At 46.3% G+C, this 21,051-nt stretch overlaps 1 protein-coding gene and 2 pseudogenes across 4 annotated transcripts in view; 1 reads left to right on the top strand and 2 right to left on the bottom strand.

Annotated features, from left to right (window-relative positions):
• The window catches only part of BSN (bassoon presynaptic cytomatrix protein), a 112,132-nt gene extending 91,921 nt beyond the window's left edge, over nucleotides 1-20,211 (bottom strand). For all 4 annotated transcript variants that reach the window (XR_004734551.3, XR_004734552.3, XR_004734553.3 and 1 more), the window contains exon 1: nucleotides 19,884-20,211. Coding sequence is in view for 1 of the 4 variants with exons in the window: in XM_035275520.3 (XP_035131411.2) it covers nucleotides 19,884-20,101 (218 nt within the window). In the remaining 3 variants the exon portion in view is untranslated. The remainder of the gene's footprint in view (nucleotides 1-19,883) is intronic.
• Nucleotides 8,942-9,665, top strand: LOC128929726 (eukaryotic initiation factor 4A-II pseudogene; annotated as a pseudogene).
• Nucleotides 10,317-10,873, bottom strand: LOC100396244 (nuclear transport factor 2 pseudogene; annotated as a pseudogene).
• Nucleotides 20,212-21,051: the final 840 nt, after the last annotated feature.

Raw genomic sequence — 21,051 nt, 5'->3', positions numbered from 1 at the left:
CCCATGTCCATGGCAGTTGGAGGAAGAAAGGGATAACCAATCTCTGTCCTCATTCTCCCTACTATACCCTGAGGCCTCTGGGGCCTGGCTCAGAGTGGGCACTACAAAAGTGGGCTGTTCCAAGTAGTCTCACTGTGGCAGAGGCTTTGCCACCAAACTCCATCCTATGAGGCCTGGGCTTTTCTGGTCCTGGAGCCTTATACCCCAAGGCTACTCTGAAACTGCCCACTCCCACTCCCCACCCCCAGTCTACGCTCCCAGAGGCCTGTGCCTTGCAACAAGGGCAGGAAGTGTGCCATTCTTACCTACTGGATGCCCTGACCCTTCACTGGACACATAAAAGCTTTCTTATTCCAAAGTAGCCAGGGAAATTCACCATGCAGAGATTAGAGCTAGGAAACCCAGGCTCCTCTTCCCTGTCTGGCCCCTGACTTGCTGTGGGGTGCTTGGAAATGCCAACTACCTCTGTAGAATTAGTATTTCCATCCCACTAGTGATCTTAACCCTCTACTGGCCAGAGCTACACAGAATTTTTTTTTTTTTAAAGTGTATTTTAAAAATTCCTCAGGCGCTACTAAGAACTGTTACTATCTTTTCAAAAGCAATGCATATCGCTATGTGAACTTGTTTTTTCCTGAGCCATGAGTAGGGACTAAGGAAAAGGAAGCTGAAGGAGCCTGACTGAGGCCCATGTTCCCTGCCAAACTTTGCTGGGAGGCTCAGCTCCAGTACTCCTGGGGTTGCTTTCCCTCCATTTCACAGGCCTGAGAGCCTACTAGTCTATTCTTTGCCATGTGACTGTGCAGTTCCTCCAACTAGAGGCAGAGTATATTTTTTCCAGAGTCAGTGCTCATGTGGGACTGCAGGGAGCACAGGAGGTTTTCCAAAAGGGCAAAGCTTCTAGTTTCCTCTTTCTTCTTGCCCCTGAAAACAAGTTATCAGCACTACCAGGCAGGCTCAGCACAGTGAGCCAGGGTCTTGGCATTGGAAGGAGAGGTGTTGTCCCCCAAGAGTCCCCACCAGGCTCTCTGACAAAGTTGAGAACAGGGAGAACATGTTTGCTTTCTTCACTCAACACTCAGGAGGTAGAGGTTTTGTTTGTTTTTTACTATCTAGAAAAGGAGGTGATTATGAGGCTCTAGCATCTGTCCCTGGAACCTTGGAGGGTCTTCCCAGGGCTCCTCATCCCCAACTGGGACCTGGGTAGGGATAGCACAGAGGCTGATGCCTGCTGCTCTTCAGTCTGTTTCCACAGCTCAAACCAAAGTAAACAACAGAATGGCCACGTAGGTGTTACAAATGACAGCATGAACCCTTGGGTGGGCTCCAACACACACCCTAATCAAGCTGGGGAGGAAGGGGTCGGGTGGAAGGAGGCAGTGTGGCAAATCGGGTCTGTTGGGAGCACCAGATCAAGCCTGCCTGTTCTGCCTGCTCCCTTCCTCCCTTTCTTCCACTGGTTTAGCCTGCATCATAGCTCCCCAAAAGTGCACTGGCAGGAAATCCCCTCTGACTCTGCTCTATAGGTGGTGTATCTTAGACTGCCAGGCAATCAGTGCTAAGTACCATCATTTGCAAAAAGTGCTTTCAGCACAGGAGGGGAGCTGAGATGAGTGCTTGGCCATTGGGAAACTCCTATTCCAGTCCGCTGGCTTCCGAGACAGTTTCATGTGCTACAGCCTGCATCCTGGTTCCTAAGGCCAGAGAAATATGCATCCCAAAGTCAAATTACGGTATCTCTGTTCAGCTGCCCAACAGCAAAATCACAACCCCAGAGCAGCGGCCCCAGACCTGGAACTCCTCCTCTCCTGCCCTCTTCCCAGTACACGAAATCTGTCAAGGGCGGGGGCCTGTCCCATTCCACTGTCACTCCAGCTGAAGGCCAACCCCCTTTACCTGGCTTCATGAAGTTTACTGAGCAGGAGTGAGGGCTAAAGAGTCAAAGTGACACTTTTCCCATAGTGAGAGACAATTATCTGTGGTTCTGGTGGCCTGAGCTTCATCTCTGACTAGCTGAAGATTCTAGAGCCAATAGAATGGGCCACACCTTTCAAGTGAACTCTCCAGTCTGAGCTTCAAATTCCTTTTTTTTTTTTTTGAGATGGAGTTTCGCTCTTGTTACCCAGGCTGGAGTGCAATGGCGCGATCTCGGCTTACCACAACCTCCGCCTCCTGGGTTCAGACAATTCTCCTGCCTCAGCCTCCTGAGTAGCTGAGGATTACAGGCATACGCCACCATGGTCAGCTAATTTTTTTTGTATTTTTAGTAGAGACGGGGTTTCACCATGTTGACTAGGATGGTCTCGATCTGATGACCTCGTGATCCACCTGCCTCGGCCTCCCAAAGTGCTGGGATTACAGGCTTGAGCCACCGCACCCAGCCGAGCCTCAAATTCTATAATCTATTTTAGCAGCTGTATATGAAGACGAGGAGGCTGGACCATAGTAGGCCTCTGAGCCCTCCAAGCATCCCCTACTGAATCAGAGCTCCCAGAGGCAGGGACTATACCTTTAATCAGGTTTAACTCAAACATGTCTGAGGTAGGAAATCAGGCATAATCTACCTGTTCGCCTTTCTATCCTCAGTCCTGGGCATGGAACATGACATCAACTAGTAGGCACTTAATGCCTGGCCTCATGCTGAGTGTTTTCACTTCCAACGTTTCATTTGAAAAGGTAAATATTTGTTGAATTGAATGCACTTGATTCACTCTCTTGGAACTTAGTATTGCCTCAATTTCCTCCTCCCCCTTATCTCTTTTTCGGGGTACTTGTAGGAACCAGGTGGCATTCATATTAAAGCACTTGCAGGTGAAGTGCTACTTTATTTTTCCAGCCCAGACTTGAATACCCAGCTGCCTACCTAATATCTCACTTGGATGCCTCTAAAAAACAACTTGTCCAAAAACGAACTCCTGGTCTAGGCCCATTCCTCCTCCTCCCCGTGTATACCAGATGCCCAGGCCAAAACTCAGAGCTCCTCCTAACTCCTCTTCAACTGTTTACAGCTAACCCTTCAGCAATCCTTTTGGCTCAATTTCCAGAATATATTCAGAAGTTGAGCACTTTTCACCACTCTTACTACTCAGCCCCTTCACACTTCCCTGTCCTGTGACCCCCATGTAACCCCCACGATCATCCTCTCATGCCTGAATGCTATTGCTTCTGCCCTTGGCCCTAAGTCTTAGCAACATAGAGAAAAACAACTTATACATTTACCATTTTGTTGCAGCAATCCTACTTCTAGGAAACTATCTCACAGATACACTGTTAAAATTACAAAATGCTGTATTTACCAGATTCCTCACTGTAGTTCCACTTGTAAGGGCAAAAGACTGGACACAGCCCAAAGTCCATGGATAAACCATGGCACGTCTACACGGTGAGGCACAGTGCAGATGCAAAAAGGAATCAAGAGGATTTCTATATTCTGCTACAGGGTAATCTTCAAGATGGATCATGGGGGAAAAAGCAAAGTATAGAAGAGTACTTAGAGTCTCCTACCTTTTACGTAAAAAAGAAAGGTAAACAAATACATTTTTCCCTTAAATTTGCAAAAAGAAACAGTGGAAAAAATCTGATAGAAATTATTTCTTATCAGAAAGGCAGAGAGAATAAGTAGAGGGAACAAGATGGAATTAGACTTCTCTCAATATACCTTGTTTTATTTGGAATCATATGAAGCTTTACATAATTTTTTTAAAAGTACGGTAGATGCCATTGTTGTTTTCAGTTCTTTACCTTCCATCAATTTCTGTTCTTTGCCATGTGACTCTGCAGTTCCTCCAACTAGAGACGGAGTATATTTTTTCCAGCTGTGGCAGACTGTATTTTCCAAAAAATGTAGCAATATTTCCAGTCCCACATGTTCTAACAGAGTCCATATGTCCCCTTCTTTGAAACCTGGGCAGGATCTTGTGATTGCCTTAGTGAACAGAATGTGGCAGAAGTAACACTGCATGTCTTTTGAGACTAAATCATAAAAGTCGGTACAGTCTTCTACCTGCCTCCCAACCCCTACCTTGCCCTCTTCCACCCCTGGAACTCAGCAACCACATTGTGACGCAGCTCAAACTAGCCCACCTGGAGAAATCACATGGAGAAGCCCTGGGGCTCCCAGCTAACAGCCAGCATCAACTCTCAAACATATAAGTGATGAGCCTTCAGAAGATTCTAATCTCCGGCCTTCAAGTCTTCCAGCTGAAGCTCCAGACATTGTGGAGCAGAAACAAGCTACATTCTACTGTGCCCTGCCCAAATTCCTGATCTGCAGAATCTATGTAATGGTTGTTTTCCACTACTAAGTTTTGGGGTAATTGAAATATAACTCTTTGACTTGGATTTAACAATGAATTGCTTTGACTAAAGGAATGTTACCAGATGTGTCATAATGTCAGAGGCTTGAAATGTGCTGTGTGGTTAGGCACACCCTCTTGTGTGTCTCTCATCACCATAAGAACATGTGGCCAGGCGTGGTGGCTCACACCTGTCTCAGCATTTTGGGAGGCCAAGGTGGGCAGATCATGAAGTCAGAAGATCGAGACCATCCTGGCCAACAAAGTGAAACCCTGTCTCGACTAAAAATACAAAAATTAGCTGGGTGTGGTGGCGCGCACCTGTAGTCCCAGCTACTTGGACGGCTGAGGCTGGAGAATTGCTTGAACCCGGGAGGTGGAGGTTGCAGTGAGCCAAGATCGTACCACTGCACTCCAGCCTTGTGACAGAGCAAGACTCCATCTCAAAAAAAGAGAAGAAGAAGAAGAAAAAGAACATGCCCCAGCTAGACTGCTGTCCAGGGAAGATGAAAGACACATGAATCTGACCAGGACCCAACTGCAGCCTGGAGCCCAGCCTACATCAGTGAATTCTAGACAACATGCAGATGTATGAGTGAGAATAAAAAATTACTATTTGAAGCTACGGGGCTCGGGCTGATTTACTGTGCAGAATGACAGCGATAGCAGAAAACCGATCGAAAAGTAATACTTACAAATTAAACACAAATTGGAAAAAAATAGCCTCATTTTATATCCTAATCAGATAACCACACAGAGAAGAATCATTTCTAATAACTCTAAAACACAGAACTTTAGATCTCTGGAAAGAGATAACCATGAGGAAGTCTTAAACTACATTCATGAGTATTATCGTTAATAAAAATACCTACATTGTTATTTAGAAGCAACTCACTGAAAGAAGCAACAAGCATGGAGAGTCAGCCCAGTTTGGAGGGCATCTTGAGAACAGAACTGTGTCTTTTTCCTTCTTGTGTTCCTGCTATTGACTGCAATGTTTAATAAATGTTTGGTACATGAAAAATAAAGTTGACAGATAATTTTTATAGAAGAAATTCAGCTAATTTTGCAGTCTCTTATTAAATAATGAGTCTAGCTAAGGATCATTAGTGAATGCTAAATTCATCAGGCAAAAGTTGATGAGGACTTCATAATGGATTAATCACTGATACTACTTGAATCCCCTAATCCATCTTTTTTTTTCCTGAAACAGGGTCTCACTCTGTGACCCAAGCTAGAGTACAGTGGCATGATTACAGCTCACTGTAGCCTTGGCCTCGCGGTTTCAAGGGATCCATCCTCCCACCTCAGCCTCCTGAGTAGCTGGGACCAGAGACATGTGCCATCAAGCCTGGCTAATTTATTTGTATTTTTTTTTGTAGAGATGGGGTCTCGCTATGTTGCCCAGACTAGTCTCAAACTCCTGGGCTCAAGCAATCTGCCTGTCTCAGCTTCCCAAAGTGCTGAGATTACAGGGGTGAGCCACTGCACCCAGGCTTGAATCAACTTTTCATCACTAATGTGGGATAAGGAAACAGATGTAGTTCCTCCTTCTGGGATGCAATAGGAAGTACACAATATCAGTGAAGTGTTCTTTCCAAAAAGATTGAATCTATTCTGATCTGAATCTAACTACCAGTTTGTAGAAAACATGGAGACACTAGGAAGCAAGTAAAATAACATCATGACGATGTGCTTAGCCAAAACCAAAATGAGAGATAGTCTAGGACAAATGTCCTGATGTCTTCACCAAATAAGTGGCATTTAAAAACCAAAGGAGCAATGGCGCTGTTAGAAACTTAGAAAACACAGGCCAGGCGCAGTGGCTCACGCCTGTAATCACAGCACTTTGAGAGACCGAAGAAAGCATATCACCTCAGCTCAGGAGTTTGAGACCAGCCTGACCAACATGGAAAAACCCTGTCTACTAAAAATACAAAATTAGCTGGGTGTGGTGGCACATGCCTGTAATCCCAGCTACTCAGGAGGCTGAGGCAGGAGAATCACTTGAACCTGGGGGGCGGAGGTTGCAGTGAGCTGAGATCACACCATTGCACTCCAGCCTGGGCAACAAGAGCAAAACTCCGCCTCAAAAAAAAAAAAAAAGAAAAGAAAAAATAAAGAAATTTAGAGAACACATCAACTAAATGCAATGTGTAGACTTTGTTTCAATACTGTTCGAACAAACTAAAATGTAATTTTGGGGGTCAGGCACAGTGACTCACACCTGTAACCACTCAGGGAAGCCGAGGTGGGCGGATCACCTGAGGTCAGGAGTTCAAGACCAGTCTGGCCAACATGGTGAAACCCTGTCTCTAGTAAAAAATACAAAAATTAGACTGGGCATGGTGGCTCATGCCTGTAATCTCAGCACTTTGGGAGGCTGAGGCAGGCGGATCACTTGAGGTCAGGAGTTCAAGACCAGCCTGGCCAACTGATGAAACCCTGTCTTAAAAAAAAAAAATACAAAAATTAGCCAGGTGTGGTTGTGGGCATCTGTAGTCCCAGCTGCTCGGGAGGCTGAGGCAGGGAGAATTGCTTGAACCCATGAGGCAGAAGTTTCAGTGCGCTGAGACGGCGCCACTGCACGCCAGCCTGGGCAACAGAGCGAGACTCCATCTTAAAAAAAGATAAATAAAATAAAATGTCATTTTTGGTACAATAAAGAAAAATTAAACATGGACTCGGTATTTGGTTATAGTAAGAAATTAAAGTTCACTCTGTTGGTTGTGATAATGCCATTGAATTAAATGTAAAGCACCCTCTAACTACTAGAGGTACATCCTAAACTATTATGAGTAAAATTATATATTTCTATTTTGAATGAAAATCCTCCAGCAAAAAAAAAAAGTGTGGAGAAATACAGATAAAACAAGTTGACAAAATACTAATCACTGTTGAAGCTAGGTGGTAGGTTCATAGGAGGGACTTCAGCATACCATCCTTTCTCCTTTTTTTAATTTCTCCTTTTATGTGTGTTGGAAATTTTCATCTGCAGAGCACTTGCTGCTCCTGGAGATACCTACCCTACAGAGCCAAAGGCCAGTGCACCCCAAAGTGAGGCCAGCTTAACATGGCTGATCAGGAAAGGACAAGTCTGCACAAGGGTTTTCTCTGCAGAGCACAGAGGCTGCCATGCTAGGATGCAAGGGGTGATTGCCTCTCCAATATAACCCTAGCTGTCATGTCACCTGAACTATGAGTGACATGGTCTGAAGGACGACGGGCCTTCCTCTTGGAGCATGAGAACACCCTTCCTACACTGTGAGAGCTCTTGGGCAGCTACTCCCACTACTCAGCCATCATCACTCCAAACCTGAGCTGGCAAGGCCTTGGTCTTGAGCATCCAACACTGGTCATCCTACTCCAGGTCAGATGCAGGGGTTTGGAAAGTGGGCTCTCAGGGCCCTAGGAAGGGGAGAAGTTCTCACAGCATGGTTCCTGAAATAAGCACACTGTCTTAGTTATTACCCTCAGTTTGTGGAACAGAGAGAGTCAGGTTCCAAAAGAGTCTCACTAGGTTGGAAAGGATCTCTAAGTATAGCCAGAGAAAACATAGCAAAGACTCACGCAGGCCCCCACATATTCACACTTGGGCTGTGCAAGTCCAGGATGGAAGGCACCAGACTTCGTGTGAAGATGCCCAGCATGAGGCTGGGTAAGTGTGGGAGTAGCTGCCCAAAAGCTCTCATAAAGGTGTAGGAAGGGTGTTCTCATGCTGCGAGAAGGAAGATCCCACGTCCTTCAGACTATGTCACTCATAGTCCAGGTGACATGCTGAGCTCTGGGCCCTGTTCTCTGAGGCCTCCCTATCCTTTTAGGATACTGACAGCCTTGGGCAGGGCAGTCCAGGCTGGCAAGGGTCTCAGAGTCCCATCGCACCCACAGGAGCTGGAGAAGTGAAGTCCAGAGAAGAAAACCAGGATTGAGGAGGTAAGTGCAGGGCCCTCAGCCCTGGCACATAGCAGGCACAGTGAGCACTTGCTAAACTTGTGAGCAAAAATAAGTCAGCAGTGCTGGAGGGCAGAGCCAGGACCAGTAGATAGGAGGTGTAAGAAAACCCGTTTCAGGATAACAGCAGAGAACATGGCAGCCCAGAGGGAATGGACCTCAATGGTGTCATCAAGAGCAACTGGAATGAGATTGTTAATAACTCTGATGATATGAATTTCAAGGAGTCTCTTTTTCGGGGCATCTATGCTTACGGTTTTGAGAAGCCTTCCGCTATTCAGCAGAGAGCGATTATTCCCTGTATTAAAGGGTATGATGTGATTGCTCAAGCTCAGTCAGGTACTGGCAAGACAGCCACATTTGCTATTTCCATCCTGCAACAGTTGGAGATTGAGTTCAAGGAGACCCAAGCACTAGTATTGACCCCCACCAGAGAACTGGCTCAACAGATCCAAAAGGTAATTCTGGCACTTGGAGACTATACGGGAGCAACTTGCCATGCCTGCATTGGTGGAACAAATGTTCGAAATGAAATGCAAAAACTGCAGGCTGAAGCACCACATATTGTTGTTGGTATACCTGGGAGTGTTCGATATGTTAAACAGAAGATCTCTTTCTCCAAAATGGATCATAATATTTGTTTTGGATGCAGCAGATGAAATGTTGAGTTGTGGGTTTAAGGATCAAATCTAGGAGATTTTCCAAAAACTAAATACAAGTATTCAGGTTGTGTTGCTTTCTGCCACAATGCCAAATGGCGTGTTGGAAGTGACCAAAAAATTCATGAGAGATCCAATTCAAATTCCGGTGAAAAAGGAAGAACTGACCCTTGAAGGAATCAAACAGTTTTATATTAATGTTGAGAGAGAGGAATGGAAGTTGGATACACTTTGTGACTTGTATGAGACACTGACCATAACCAGACTGCTATTTTTCTCAATACAAGGCGCAAGGTGGACTGGCTGACTGAGAAAATGCATGCCAGAGACTTCACAGTTTCTGCTCTGCATGGTGACATGGACCAGAAGGAGAGACATGTTATCATGAGGGAATTCCGATCAGGGTCAAGCCGTGTTCTGATAACTACTGACTTGTTGGCCCACGGGATAGGTGTGCAACAAGTGTCTTTGGTTATAAATTATGATCTACCTACCAATCGTGAAAACTATATTGACAGAACTGGCAGAGGGGGTCGATTTTGGAGGAAAGGTGTGGCTATAAACTTTATTACCGAAGAAGACAAGAGGATTCACTGAGACTTTCTACAATACTACAGTGGACAAGATGCCCGTGAATGTGGCTGATCTGATTTAATTCCTGGGATGAGAGTTTTGGATGCAGTGCTCGCTGTTGTTGAATAGGCAATCACAACGTGCATTGTGCTTCTTTCTTTGGGAATATTTGAATCTTGTCTCAATGCTCATAATGGATCAGAAATACAGATTTTGATAGCAAAGCGACATTAGTTATGAGCTCTTGTGAGGAAAGTCATTGGCTTTATCCTCTTTAGAGTTAGACTGTTGGGGTGGGTATAAAAGATGGGGTCTGTAAAATCTTTCTTTCTTAGAAATTTATTTCTTAGTTCTGTAGAAATAGTTGTATTAGATGTTCTCTATCATTTAATAATATACTATGGACTAAAAGATATAAGTGCTATATAAAATCAGCCAATTATGTTAAACTAGCATATCTGCCTTTATTGTGTTTGTCATTAGCCTGAGTAGAAAGGCCTTTAAAATTTTTTTAGAAAGCATTTGACTGCATTTTGTTTGGCATTGTATTTATTTTTATTTTATTTTATTATTATTTTTTAAAACTGTTAAGAAAATTTATGTGGTTTTATTGTTTCATGAGGCATTGAAACATCTGAACAAATCAACTTCTGGGCGGTGAGGCAGCTGCTTTCTCCTTCACGTCTTTGGGTTACTAGAGCAACTTCTCAGTAGATTTTAAAAAAAGGACAACCTTTTGCATTACTTAAGTCTTTCCAAAGCATGCGCTGGTACAACACAAACTTCTCCTGTCAGATGCAACTAGTCTAGCGTCCAAACATCATGCACAACACCTTGGTGGCAGCAGCGCACTGCGCCCACTCCCGCCGCAGCCCTGCTCATTTGTGCATGATATTTGGAGCATCTGGAGGAGTGGTAATGGTATTGGGAAGAGGAGGGAGGAGGAAACAGCGTGAGTGCCTGAAGGTCAGCCGAAGTTGTGCAGGGCGAGCCTGAACATGTCATTGGTGCAAACCCAAGCATCGCTGATGTTCTTTAATAGGAACATCTGGTGGAACCCCATGATGGGGTCTTCATCTGCCTTAAGCTGGCCCACAATCATGCTGATGATACAGCTATCTGGTGTGGGCTGATGGTCCTGTGCCGTGTTGCTGTGCTGGATTTTCTGGAATGGAAGGCTAGACAACTTCTCCACAATGGCAGCTTTCCCCTGGAACTGTTGTCCTTCCCACGTAAGGCATGACGCGTCAATGTAAATTGCGTCTAGTTGGGTTCTATCATTATCAAATAACTGGTAATAATGTTGAATGAAGCTGAATCCAATCTGCTCCCAAATTGGCTTGTCTCCCATTCTGGAGCGTCACCCGGCCTCACAGAGACCCAAGGGGCTGGCACAATGGTGGCAGTGGTGGCGGCGGCAGCCAGCATTGTATTTATTCAATAAAGTATTTAATTAGTGCTAAGTGTGAACTGCACCCTGTTGTTAAGCCCCAGCAAGCAATCATCCTAGGTAGGGTTTAATCCCCAGTAAAATTGCCATATTGCACATGTCTTAATGAAGTTTGAATGTTAAATAAACTGTATATTCACTAAAAAAAAAAAAGAAAGAAAACCCGTTTCGGACAAATAGGAAAAAAGAACTCCAGCAGTTGAGTCATCTGCCTGAGAAGAACCAAAGGCTGCTGATCTCAGGTATTCACACCAAGGCAGAGCTCCAGCCCATACCGAATATGACAGCAGACATTCTGGCATTTGTTGGGGGTTGGATGCAATGCTCAAAATAAAAGGATATCAGAGCAAACATATAACCTGCTGAAGCCAAACCACACTCTTGAAGGAAGCAGCCTCACATACCAGACTTCGACATTGGAAGAGATCTGGCCTGAACCCACAGAACCCACAGAGCGGCAAAAGCTGCAGAGAGCACCACATCTGTCTCTTCATTCTACAAATGAAGGATTCTGCCTAACTGGAGTCTGCAGATCTAAAGACCCTTTCAGGCTAGCCCTTCCCATGCCCCACCCTTTCCCATCACAAAGCATTTGCCAACCCCAGCTCCCATGGAAATCATGGAGCTCATGGCAGTTGCCAGTGTGCCTTCAGGAAGTGGGTGGAACAACATTCAGGAGATAAGCAGCCGAGCATAGCTGGGAATAGGGAGCCTGCAGCAGGCTCTCCAAGTCTGGGTAGGAGACTTGCTGGCTGGCCAACTAACCCAGCACAAGGAGGCCATCCGCTTTTCAAGAACCCCTGCCTACCAGAAGCAACCCAGAGACGGGTTGCCAGCCAGTCCTTCTCTCCTGGCTCCAGGCTTGAGTGTACAGTCATCTCCTCCATTCTGAAAAATCTCTGCCACACAATAGAAGAGTAAGGGCTCTTCATTTAGAGCTGCTACAAAGTAAACCAAAAAGTGCACAATGTACTTTTGATTTATGACCTTGTTTTCCATGCTCAATGGGGCTGTAGAACAATGGGAAGCATCACCCTTCCTTTTTACACATCTCACAGAAATTATCTGTCGGAGCTGGAAGGAACTGTGGAGATCATCTAGTTAAATCTCTCATTTCACAGATTAAAAAACCAGGGACATACCCAATGTACATAGCCAAGTTTGGGCAATGTCAGGATTGATTAAAACCTGAATTTCTGACACCCAGCCAGGATGCTTCCACTATTGCTCTTCCTCCACATCATTGTACTTTGCCCTTTGCTCAAATGTCCTACTTTCTGACCCTTTCCCACTCCTCAAAGCCTTTCCCATCATCTTGCTAAATCTCCCATCTTCACAGAGGAGGAGGCGGGGAAGTGACAGTTCACAGCATTCGGCATTTTGGTTTGCAAAGTCTGCTAGCTGGCTGTTCTTCTACATCACTCCTCTTAGGCCTTTGGAGCTTCCCAACAGAATAAGTGAATGTTATGAATGTGTTTTGTAAGCTGTAAAATACCATACAAATATATGCTCTACTATTTTAGAACATGAAATAATGCAACCCCTTCTAATCATACTCTCATTTCCCTTAACTCTTTAAGACAAAGAGAAGGCAGGAGCAAACTCTAATTTAAGGAAGACAAAATTGAGGCTAAAGATCTGGACAAGAGTTATTTCTCCCCACACCATGGGCCCCTTTAGGGCAGAGCCTATTTTGTGCTCCTTCTTTTATTCCTTAGATTTCACCCAGGGATAGGTATCCAACAGATATTCAGCAGAGTTTCCTGAATACATGGATAAAATTTCACTTAAAATTTTTGCTACTTCTCTGTAGAATCTAACTGTAAAAATCCCCACAAGCACTCCCATAACCAAATAAGTGTAGGTGACAGGGTAGGAGGTAGAAGGGAAGGTTGATGAAATGTTTCAGTTAAATAAGAGGAATAAATTCAAGAGATCTAGTCTGGGCATGATGGCTGGCTTATGCCTGCAGTCTCAGCACTTTGGGAGGCTGAGGCAGACAGATCACTTGAGGCCAGGAGTTCAACACAAGCCTGGCTAACACGGTGAAACCTGGTCTCGACTAAAATGCCAGCAAAAAATTAGTTGGGCATAGTGGCACATGCCTGTAATTTTAGTTACTCGGGAGGCTGAGACATGAGAATCACTTGATCCCAAGAGGCAGAGGTTGTAGTGAGTCGAAATCGTGCCACTGCACTCCAGCAGCCTGGGCAACAGAGTGAGACTTTGTCCCCCACTCCAAAAAAAAAATCTACTTTTTGTAGTACCACATGGTGACTATAGTTAACACCAATGTATTGCATTCTTTTAAATCACTGCTAATAGATTTAAGCATTCTCACCACAAAAAAATGGTAAGTATGTTAAGTGATGACCATGTTACTTCACTTGATTTAGCCATTCCATAATGTCATCATATGTAAATATTTCAAAACATCAGGCTGTATATAATAAATATGCAATGCATAATTGTCAATCTAAATAAGTATTTAATTTTAAAAAATATTTAAGTGCGAGTGACCCTTGTTACCTGCCTGCAAACACAAATGTAATAGTGTCACTACTGGGAAATTTCCTCACCTACCCTTTCTTCCAAGTACCCAAATGCCTTAATGGTTCTTCCAGCATCTTTGGGAGATTTGGCTCCCACGCAAACCAGTGGCACTGAAGAGCTAGAGCTCCTCTGAATACAGGGGGCAGTCCCAGATAGGACTGGGTGGGGTGCTCCTTGCTGCTGAGGTTCTTCGATCTCCTCAGTGTTTGGGACCAAGACCCAAAAGCCATCCCCATCCCTTCTATTTCCCCTCAGGGAAAATCTCTTCTTCACCTTTGGCCCTGAGAGCAGCCCCACCCACTTCAGGGGAAGCCTGGCCTCTCTAGGCCATTCAAGATTTGGTCTGATCCTAGGGTGATCTAGAGTTCCCTGGAGGCTTCAAATCTGCTTCCATGTGACCCTCTTGTTAGAAAGAAGTAGGGGCACCAGGTAACAGGTCTCTGCTAGAGCAAAGCTCTCTTCAGAACCCTATGTGCCCATAAAGACAAATAATAGGAAAGAGAGATGAGAGCAGCCCTGTGGCCAGCCTGAGAGCCCAAGGCACAGCACAGATGAGTCAGGGAGTATCCTATTCCACAGCAGAGCTGACCAGAACCTAAAGTATAAGACAAAGGAGCAAAGAGAATGCCAGGGGACAATAGACATGCACTAGAGGCCCAATCTGTAGGGAAGAAACCACAGAGAGTGAGACACCAAAATTCTATCACCCCTACCACAGGCAGGAGCCCACGGGCCAGTGTCCCAATTCACTCCAAAGCTTCAACCACTGTACTAGTGAACAGAGATGGCAGAGGTCCCTCCAGAAAAGGAGCCTGGGCAAGTTCTACAAATGCAGGATCAATACCAGCATGACATGCTCCTGGCACCAAATGAAAGGACTGGGCAGGAGTCCCCACAGCTAGATTGTCCACCAAGTCCCAGCTTACCCAGAGGGCCTCATGTCCCAAAGTGACAGTCAGCCCTTGCTGTGGGCATGCAGGGCTTAGCCACCATTTTACCATTTAATAAGTTAGCCCCAGGCAGGAAAAATACGTAAAGCCAGGGTAGGCAGGGCCTGCAGAAGCTGAATGACCAAGCAGGTAGAATAAGAAATAAAACACCCAGCAGAATGTCTGTGACAAGGCAGTCATTCAGTAATGGTAGTTCTAACTACTATCACAGTGTTGCCAACCTACCTTCACAGTTAGCCCCAACTTACTGCACATGGCCCACAGGCACAACAGGTTCCCCTCACATAGCCCACACAAAGTTGGTCTGGCCCTCCACACCCCCACAACTAGCAAGAGAAAAGGGCCCCATTCATAAATACAGGACCTATGAGAAGGGAAAAGATTTATTAAAGCCCCCAAATCCTAGCAGCAGCCTCCTATTCACATATGCAGGGAGGACTCCCCTAAACTGGGGTGAAAGTCATGACCTTTCTGGGGGGAAAAAAAAAAAGCTTTCAGAAAAAAGCTTTCCTCTGAAAGCTTTGGTTTCTTAAACTCAGAACCAAACTGACTCAGAGGAATGAGAGCTTTAGAAAAGGAACAGAAAAGTGGTCCACTGCACTGTTCTTTGGCTCCCAATTAGCCCAAAGCCTGGCTCTGCTTTCAGTGAATTCTCAGCCTCTCCACGTGTGAAGCCTTCAAGAAACCCTTTTTTAAAAAGCTAGAATTTCTAGGCCCAAAGAATAAAATTTGAATCTGATTAGCTTCTAGATAGAATTCCCAGTTTGCAAGAAAAATATGGGACAGAGGAACATCTTAAATGATACCACAGGGATGCAATCAGCATAAACCCGAATATGAGAAACCACAGGACAAATGACACAGTTCTCTAATAATACACTGCAAGGAGAAAAAAGGAAAGAAAATATATAAAGAAACTAGAGAGATGCATCAGACAGATTCAATGTGTAGACCCTGTTTAGATCACAATTCGAACCAATTGTAAAAGTAAATTCATAAGACAATCAGAAAAATGGAATCTTGACTGGATATTTGCTGAGTTTAAGAAGAGATGATTATCCTGTTTAGATGTGGCTGTGGGCCTGTGGTTATGTTCATGTAAAACCCTTATTTATTGGAAATACAAACTGAAATACTGATGATGAAATGTTGGGATGCCTGGAATTTGCTTCTGTAGCGGGTGGGATAGAAGAGATAAATTAAACTCAATTGGCCGTAAGTTGATGATGGCAGTGGCTAAGCAATGGGAACAAAAAAAGTTCATTAGACCATTTCCTCTACTTTCATGTATGTTTGAAATTTTCCATAATAAAAAGTTTTTAAGATAGCATTTCTCAGCCAGGTACAGTGGCTCACACCTGTAATCCCAGCACTTTGGGAGGCCAAGGCAGGCAGATCACCTAGGTCAGGAGTTCAAGACCAGTGTGGCCAACATGGTGAAATGCCATCTCTATTAAAAATACAAAAATGAGCCAAGAATGGTGGTGAGCACCTGTAATCCCAGCTACTTGGGAGACTGAGGCAGGAGAATCGCTTGAACCCGGGAGGCAGAGGTTGCAGTGAGCCAAGATGGCACCACTGCAGTCCAGCCTGGGCAACAGAGCGAGACTTCATCTCAAAATAAATAAATAAATAATGAACAAAAGATAGCATTTCTCCTCATAATCTCTCCATTACATTTTTACATTTTTTTAAATCAATAGCACCTTATTAGTCTTCATGATGCTGGGAACATCTATATTATCAAAAGTACCCTGCTTTGCCCTTTGGGCAAAATTTTGACATCATCACCATTCAGATGTAAGATCACTTCAATTTAGACCCCATGACATACCCTCAGTGAGATCCAGCCACTGGGGACAAAGAAGATCTCTAAGTGATAAAGGAGCATTATTTCCAGACCTGGCAGTTAGGTCCTTTCATTCTATCTTTACAAGCCTGGGATAGAGTTAGTCTCAGATTTTTCTAGAGGCTTACTTGGCTGATACAATGTAACAAGTTTAGCTAATCCCAGAGATACCATGCCTGACAAATCCATTTTGAAACAGGAACTCTGGGTATGGTTCTCAGAGCAACATTGCCCACCTTCCAGTAAACAACCAGGTTTTCCATATCTAGCTACCTTTGGCTCAGGGTGTCTGTCTCCTTAGCATATGTGCCAGAAGTGAGTAGAGGTGACTTTGGCATTGATTATGGATTCTGATGGGCAGTGAGGGAGAAGGGCCTCTCTTGGCTTTGCCCTGGCTTTCCCCCACCCCACTGCACTCAGCCTCATTCTCTGCTCACTGTCCCTGCCTGTGTAGACCACACTCTTTATGCCATTTCTATCTCTACCTCGCCTAACTCAGTCATTTTCCAGGATGGCTTGTATCTCTACCTCTCCTAAAGCCTAGCTCTGCCTCTCCAGTCTTCCCAATTAACAACCCTATAAGCACTGCCTATTTGACATTTCTCAGATACTGAGCTACCCACAGTGTCTCTCTTACGGTTCTTCCATTATTTGATTCTTCAAAAGCTATCTGACCAACCAGTTTGTGAGGTGCTGAAGGACAGGAAAGCACTTTATATCCTTTCCATATCCACCACAAAGCCAAGAACTGTGCTTGCTTTTGATAGCTAACAAACACACCTTAGTTGATTGACTAGATATCAATTTGCAAAAATCAAAACATGTGCAAGTCCACAGAGCTGGTGTAAACTAGACAGGCTGCCACTGGTCTACATGGCTCCTTCATGCACTTATTTTAAAAAGTACTTTCTGGAGTACTGATAAAGTTCTGTCTTGATCTGGTAGTGTGTCATGGGTGTATGCATAGGTAAAATCCCATCAATGTGTATGTTCCACTGTACATTAGGCATATATCCATAAATAAGTAAATGAATTAATGAATGAATGATGCCCCTTCCTCTAAGAGGATGCAGCCTACACCAGGGAACACAACTTAGAGATAGAGTTTAGCTTTCTCCCAAACTGGCACTCCTTGGAAAAGGCACAGATTATATAATTGTACATGGCCACCCTGACATCAGAAGCAGAGAGCCCTTCCTTGAGGGACTTTTCAATGCCCAAAGGTCCACATCATCCTGACGGGCTAAGAGGCAGCACTATGGGTGTGGCGGCACTGCTACCCTACTTCAAGTCAGGCTCTTCAGCGGAAAATGCTGGAGCCACCCCCTCACAGAGTCCAAGTCAGCTCAGTATGAGGATGAAAAGACTAATTCAGCCTGCGATGACAAGGTAATATGGCAATAGAAAAGAGCTAGGATTTAACTCCCCCAGAACCTTAGTTCCATCTCCCTTTTACCTGGCCCTCTACCCACCTCTGTGAGGTTTCTGACTGCTTTAAAATTCAAAATCTTGCTGAAAGCAAATATGTCTCTGTGTTAACGCTCTTTCCTGAATGCCCAGAAGCACATCCACAGGGCTTTTTCCCCATCAATGGGCCAATCTGTTCAGCAGCATCTTAGAACAGAACATGCTAAATTTGGCATCAGGTACCTGAGACAGACAGACGCTCTAGTAAGAGGAAGTAGAAGGCACTGTGATGCTGTAGAAGAGATAAACCATGGAGGTGCTGTCAGCTGAGGTGCTATGATAAGCTGAATATCAGCTAGAGAAGTAAATCCCACCTCCAAAGGGTCTCTAGTCCTGAGCTTTGGGGACAAATAACCGGCTCACTTCCTGAGCCTGATAGTCACAGGACCTCAGCACCACAGGCCCAGGTATGAGCCTTGCCGACGGTCAGGTAGGAGACTGTGTGACTACTAAATCCACCAGGTCTGTGGTTCCCCTTACCCACAGCAGTTCATGGGTCTGCCATGCAGCAGAATGTACGGATGAAGTAGAAATGAAACACTAAAAAGGCATGTGAGCAATAGACACTAGCCTCTTTCTGGTCCCTCTGAGCTGCCCAGGTCTTTCCTGACAGATTGGCTCTGCAACATCTGATAAAATACAATCAGAGCAGCCTGTTTGGTTATCAGAAGAGAAATGACAAATTCCCCATATAGAGAACTCTCAATAACAAGGTGTTTTTCCATTCAGTTTCAGAAGCTTTCCCTTGGAAGGAGAACACTAAAGCCTGGGTGAGCCTCCCTCAAGCTAAAACCCAAACAGCAACTCAACACGCAGCAAAACGGACAGTGTTTGCATTGCTAAGAGCTGTGTGCTATCCAACTGCATTACTATAATAGCTAATATAAAATGGACAAATCCCACCTCTAAAAAGGATGCTCACAGGCTGACCTGTCTGGCGCAGGTTTCAAGCTACTAAGAGCCTTTCATTACTATTAGTTGTCTAAGAAATGACTTCTGAGGAAATAAACACATGAGAGGCACAATCAGGCAGCCAAAGGATAAAAAATTATGCATCCTCACAGTTTATGTGTCCCCACACATACATTTTAATGTATAAAACCAGGGCAACATTATATCAGCAGATTCACATGGAGCTGGAAGCACCCTCCTCCAACCCCCTGAGGGTTTTCCTACTCTCCAAGCCTATTTGGCACAAAGATAATGCCTTCCATTTTATCCTGTCATCTCTTAGTGGTTTTCCTGAGTCTATAAGGAAAAAGTCTAAGTCTACTGACTTACTATATATTGGCATTCCCTTACAGCCTTTGCTACCACTTGATTGTTTTTGCAGGACCTGGGTTGGCACACATTTAAAACAAACTGGTTTCACAGTATTTAATCAGATATGTTCTGTTTAAAGCATTCTATATGGGGTTCAGCTTTTCCACTGGTTTGATCTAAATCATAAGGTAACAAGAACCTATCTGGTGTTGGATAACTCAATAGCATTTTTGCTTCACCCCAAAATGCTTCCCTAAATCTTGGTGAAAGCACACGATCCTATTAATATTGTTGGGCCTAAATAAGCACCTCTTGGTGTCCAGTGGGCAATTTTCCTTTCCCCCAAAGGTGATTACAGCCACCAAATGCCCAAGGAAAGCCCAAGACCAAGTTCATGGTTCAACTATTTTCATCTCTCTGTTCCTCGCAGTGACGCTTATCTTCCCTGACAGCCACTCCCATTGTGCTCTTTCCTCGGCCCGGCACAACGGACACATGCAGACACCAGCCTTAAGGGAGGACGTTTTCCATCCCATTGCTCCCCTGTGCGGAGGGACCAGGCTAAGGTTACATAAGCCCCTCCTGAGCGGTCAGGCCCCAGCGTTGGGGAGAAGCGAATTTGGGGTTCGTGACGGAGTCACGGTCTGCAGGCCCCGATTGACCCTGCGCTTGTCATCCTGCCACGCCAAGGCGGGGCAGCTGGAAAGGAAGGGCCGCTTTCCGCGACCACCCAGTTCACGCCAATCCGGCAGGGTTCAAAGTGCGGTGGGACGTCGAACCTCGTTGTCCACACTAGATCGTAGGATACTCGGCCCGGGCCCCAGCCTCAGGCTGCAGCTCACCGCCCCCCCGGGCGCCGAGATACGCGCTTACCTGCCCGGGCCTGGGCCGGGGCCGGGGTCAGGGACTGGTGGTCCCGCGGTCCCCCGCGCTGCTCCCGCCGCGGGGAGCTGTCCGCCGCCGGCTGGTGCTGAAGGCGGCTTCCCTGCGCCGGGGCCGGGGCCCGGGCCGGGGCCCGGGCTGGGGCCGGCGCCTCCAGGCGGCAGCGGCCCGTCGCCAGCGCCACCTTCCAGGCTGGCCTCGTTGCCCATGGTGGGCGGGCTCGGGGTCGCGCTGCGCCCGGGCCGGCGGCTCCCGGGCGGTGCTCACACTCTCGGCGCCGCCGCCGCCGCCGCCATCTCCCAGCTGGGCTCGCGCCGCCGCCTGCCGCTGCGCATGCGCTCCCGCGCCCCCCTTCCTTGCACACGCCCCCCTCCCCCAGTGCGCGCTCTCGCCAGCCCGCTAGGACCTGTGTCCACGCGCTAGCCTCGGGGTCGCTGGGAAACTGCCGCCGGCGCCCGCGCATGCGTTCTCCAGGGCCGACGCGGCTGTCGCGTGCTGACAGGAGCGGGGCGGGGGCCGGCGGGAGTGTTGCGAGGGCCCTGTGAGGAGGGGCACCGGCCACTAGAAGCGGCCGCGTGGGCGTCGCGCTAAGTCCTGATTTGGAGTCAGGGGCGCTTTCCACCTCGGTGAACTCTGAAGTAGCAACTCTCCACCGGGTAACCGGAGTGCCACAGAGGGCAGGCGTCGTGAGGACGGGCCTTAGAGAGGAGAGGGGCTACCCGAGGTGGCCTCAGAGGATACATAAGAGTTGGGAAGGCAGAGAAACAAGTGTGTTCAGAGACGCAAGGTCGTAGAAGGAAGGAGAGGGAGGGTGCTGGGTGGACAGGCCGGATTGTAAGGGTCTCTAAGGCTAGCTGGGGAGTGGAGCCTTTATCCAGATGGCGATGGGAACCATCTGGGATTCAAGCTGAGGAACTCGAGTCCCAGGAAGCACCCCGGGGACAGATGGAGGATGTGACAGGGCTGCCTGAAGCCAGCTGGAAGGCCACCTCAGCCGGCCCTGGGAGATTGACCTTGGGGATGGAGAAGAGGAGTTGATGATTCTCAGGCCTGGAGCCCTAAATCCCGGGACTGTCTCCACACGGGTCCGCAGGTTGCCTCTGCATTACCCTAAGAGCTTTCCGAATTACTTCTCCGCTGTCTCACATTTACAACCGGT

The sequence above is a fragment of the Callithrix jacchus genome, chromosome 15 (assembly GCF_049354715.1).
Source record: "Callithrix jacchus isolate 240 chromosome 15, calJac240_pri, whole genome shotgun sequence".
Classification (NCBI taxonomy): domain Eukaryota; kingdom Metazoa; phylum Chordata; class Mammalia; order Primates; family Cebidae; genus Callithrix; species Callithrix jacchus.
The sequence above is the reverse complement of the archived record's forward strand: the minus strand, read 5'-3'. Positions and strand labels throughout refer to the sequence as shown.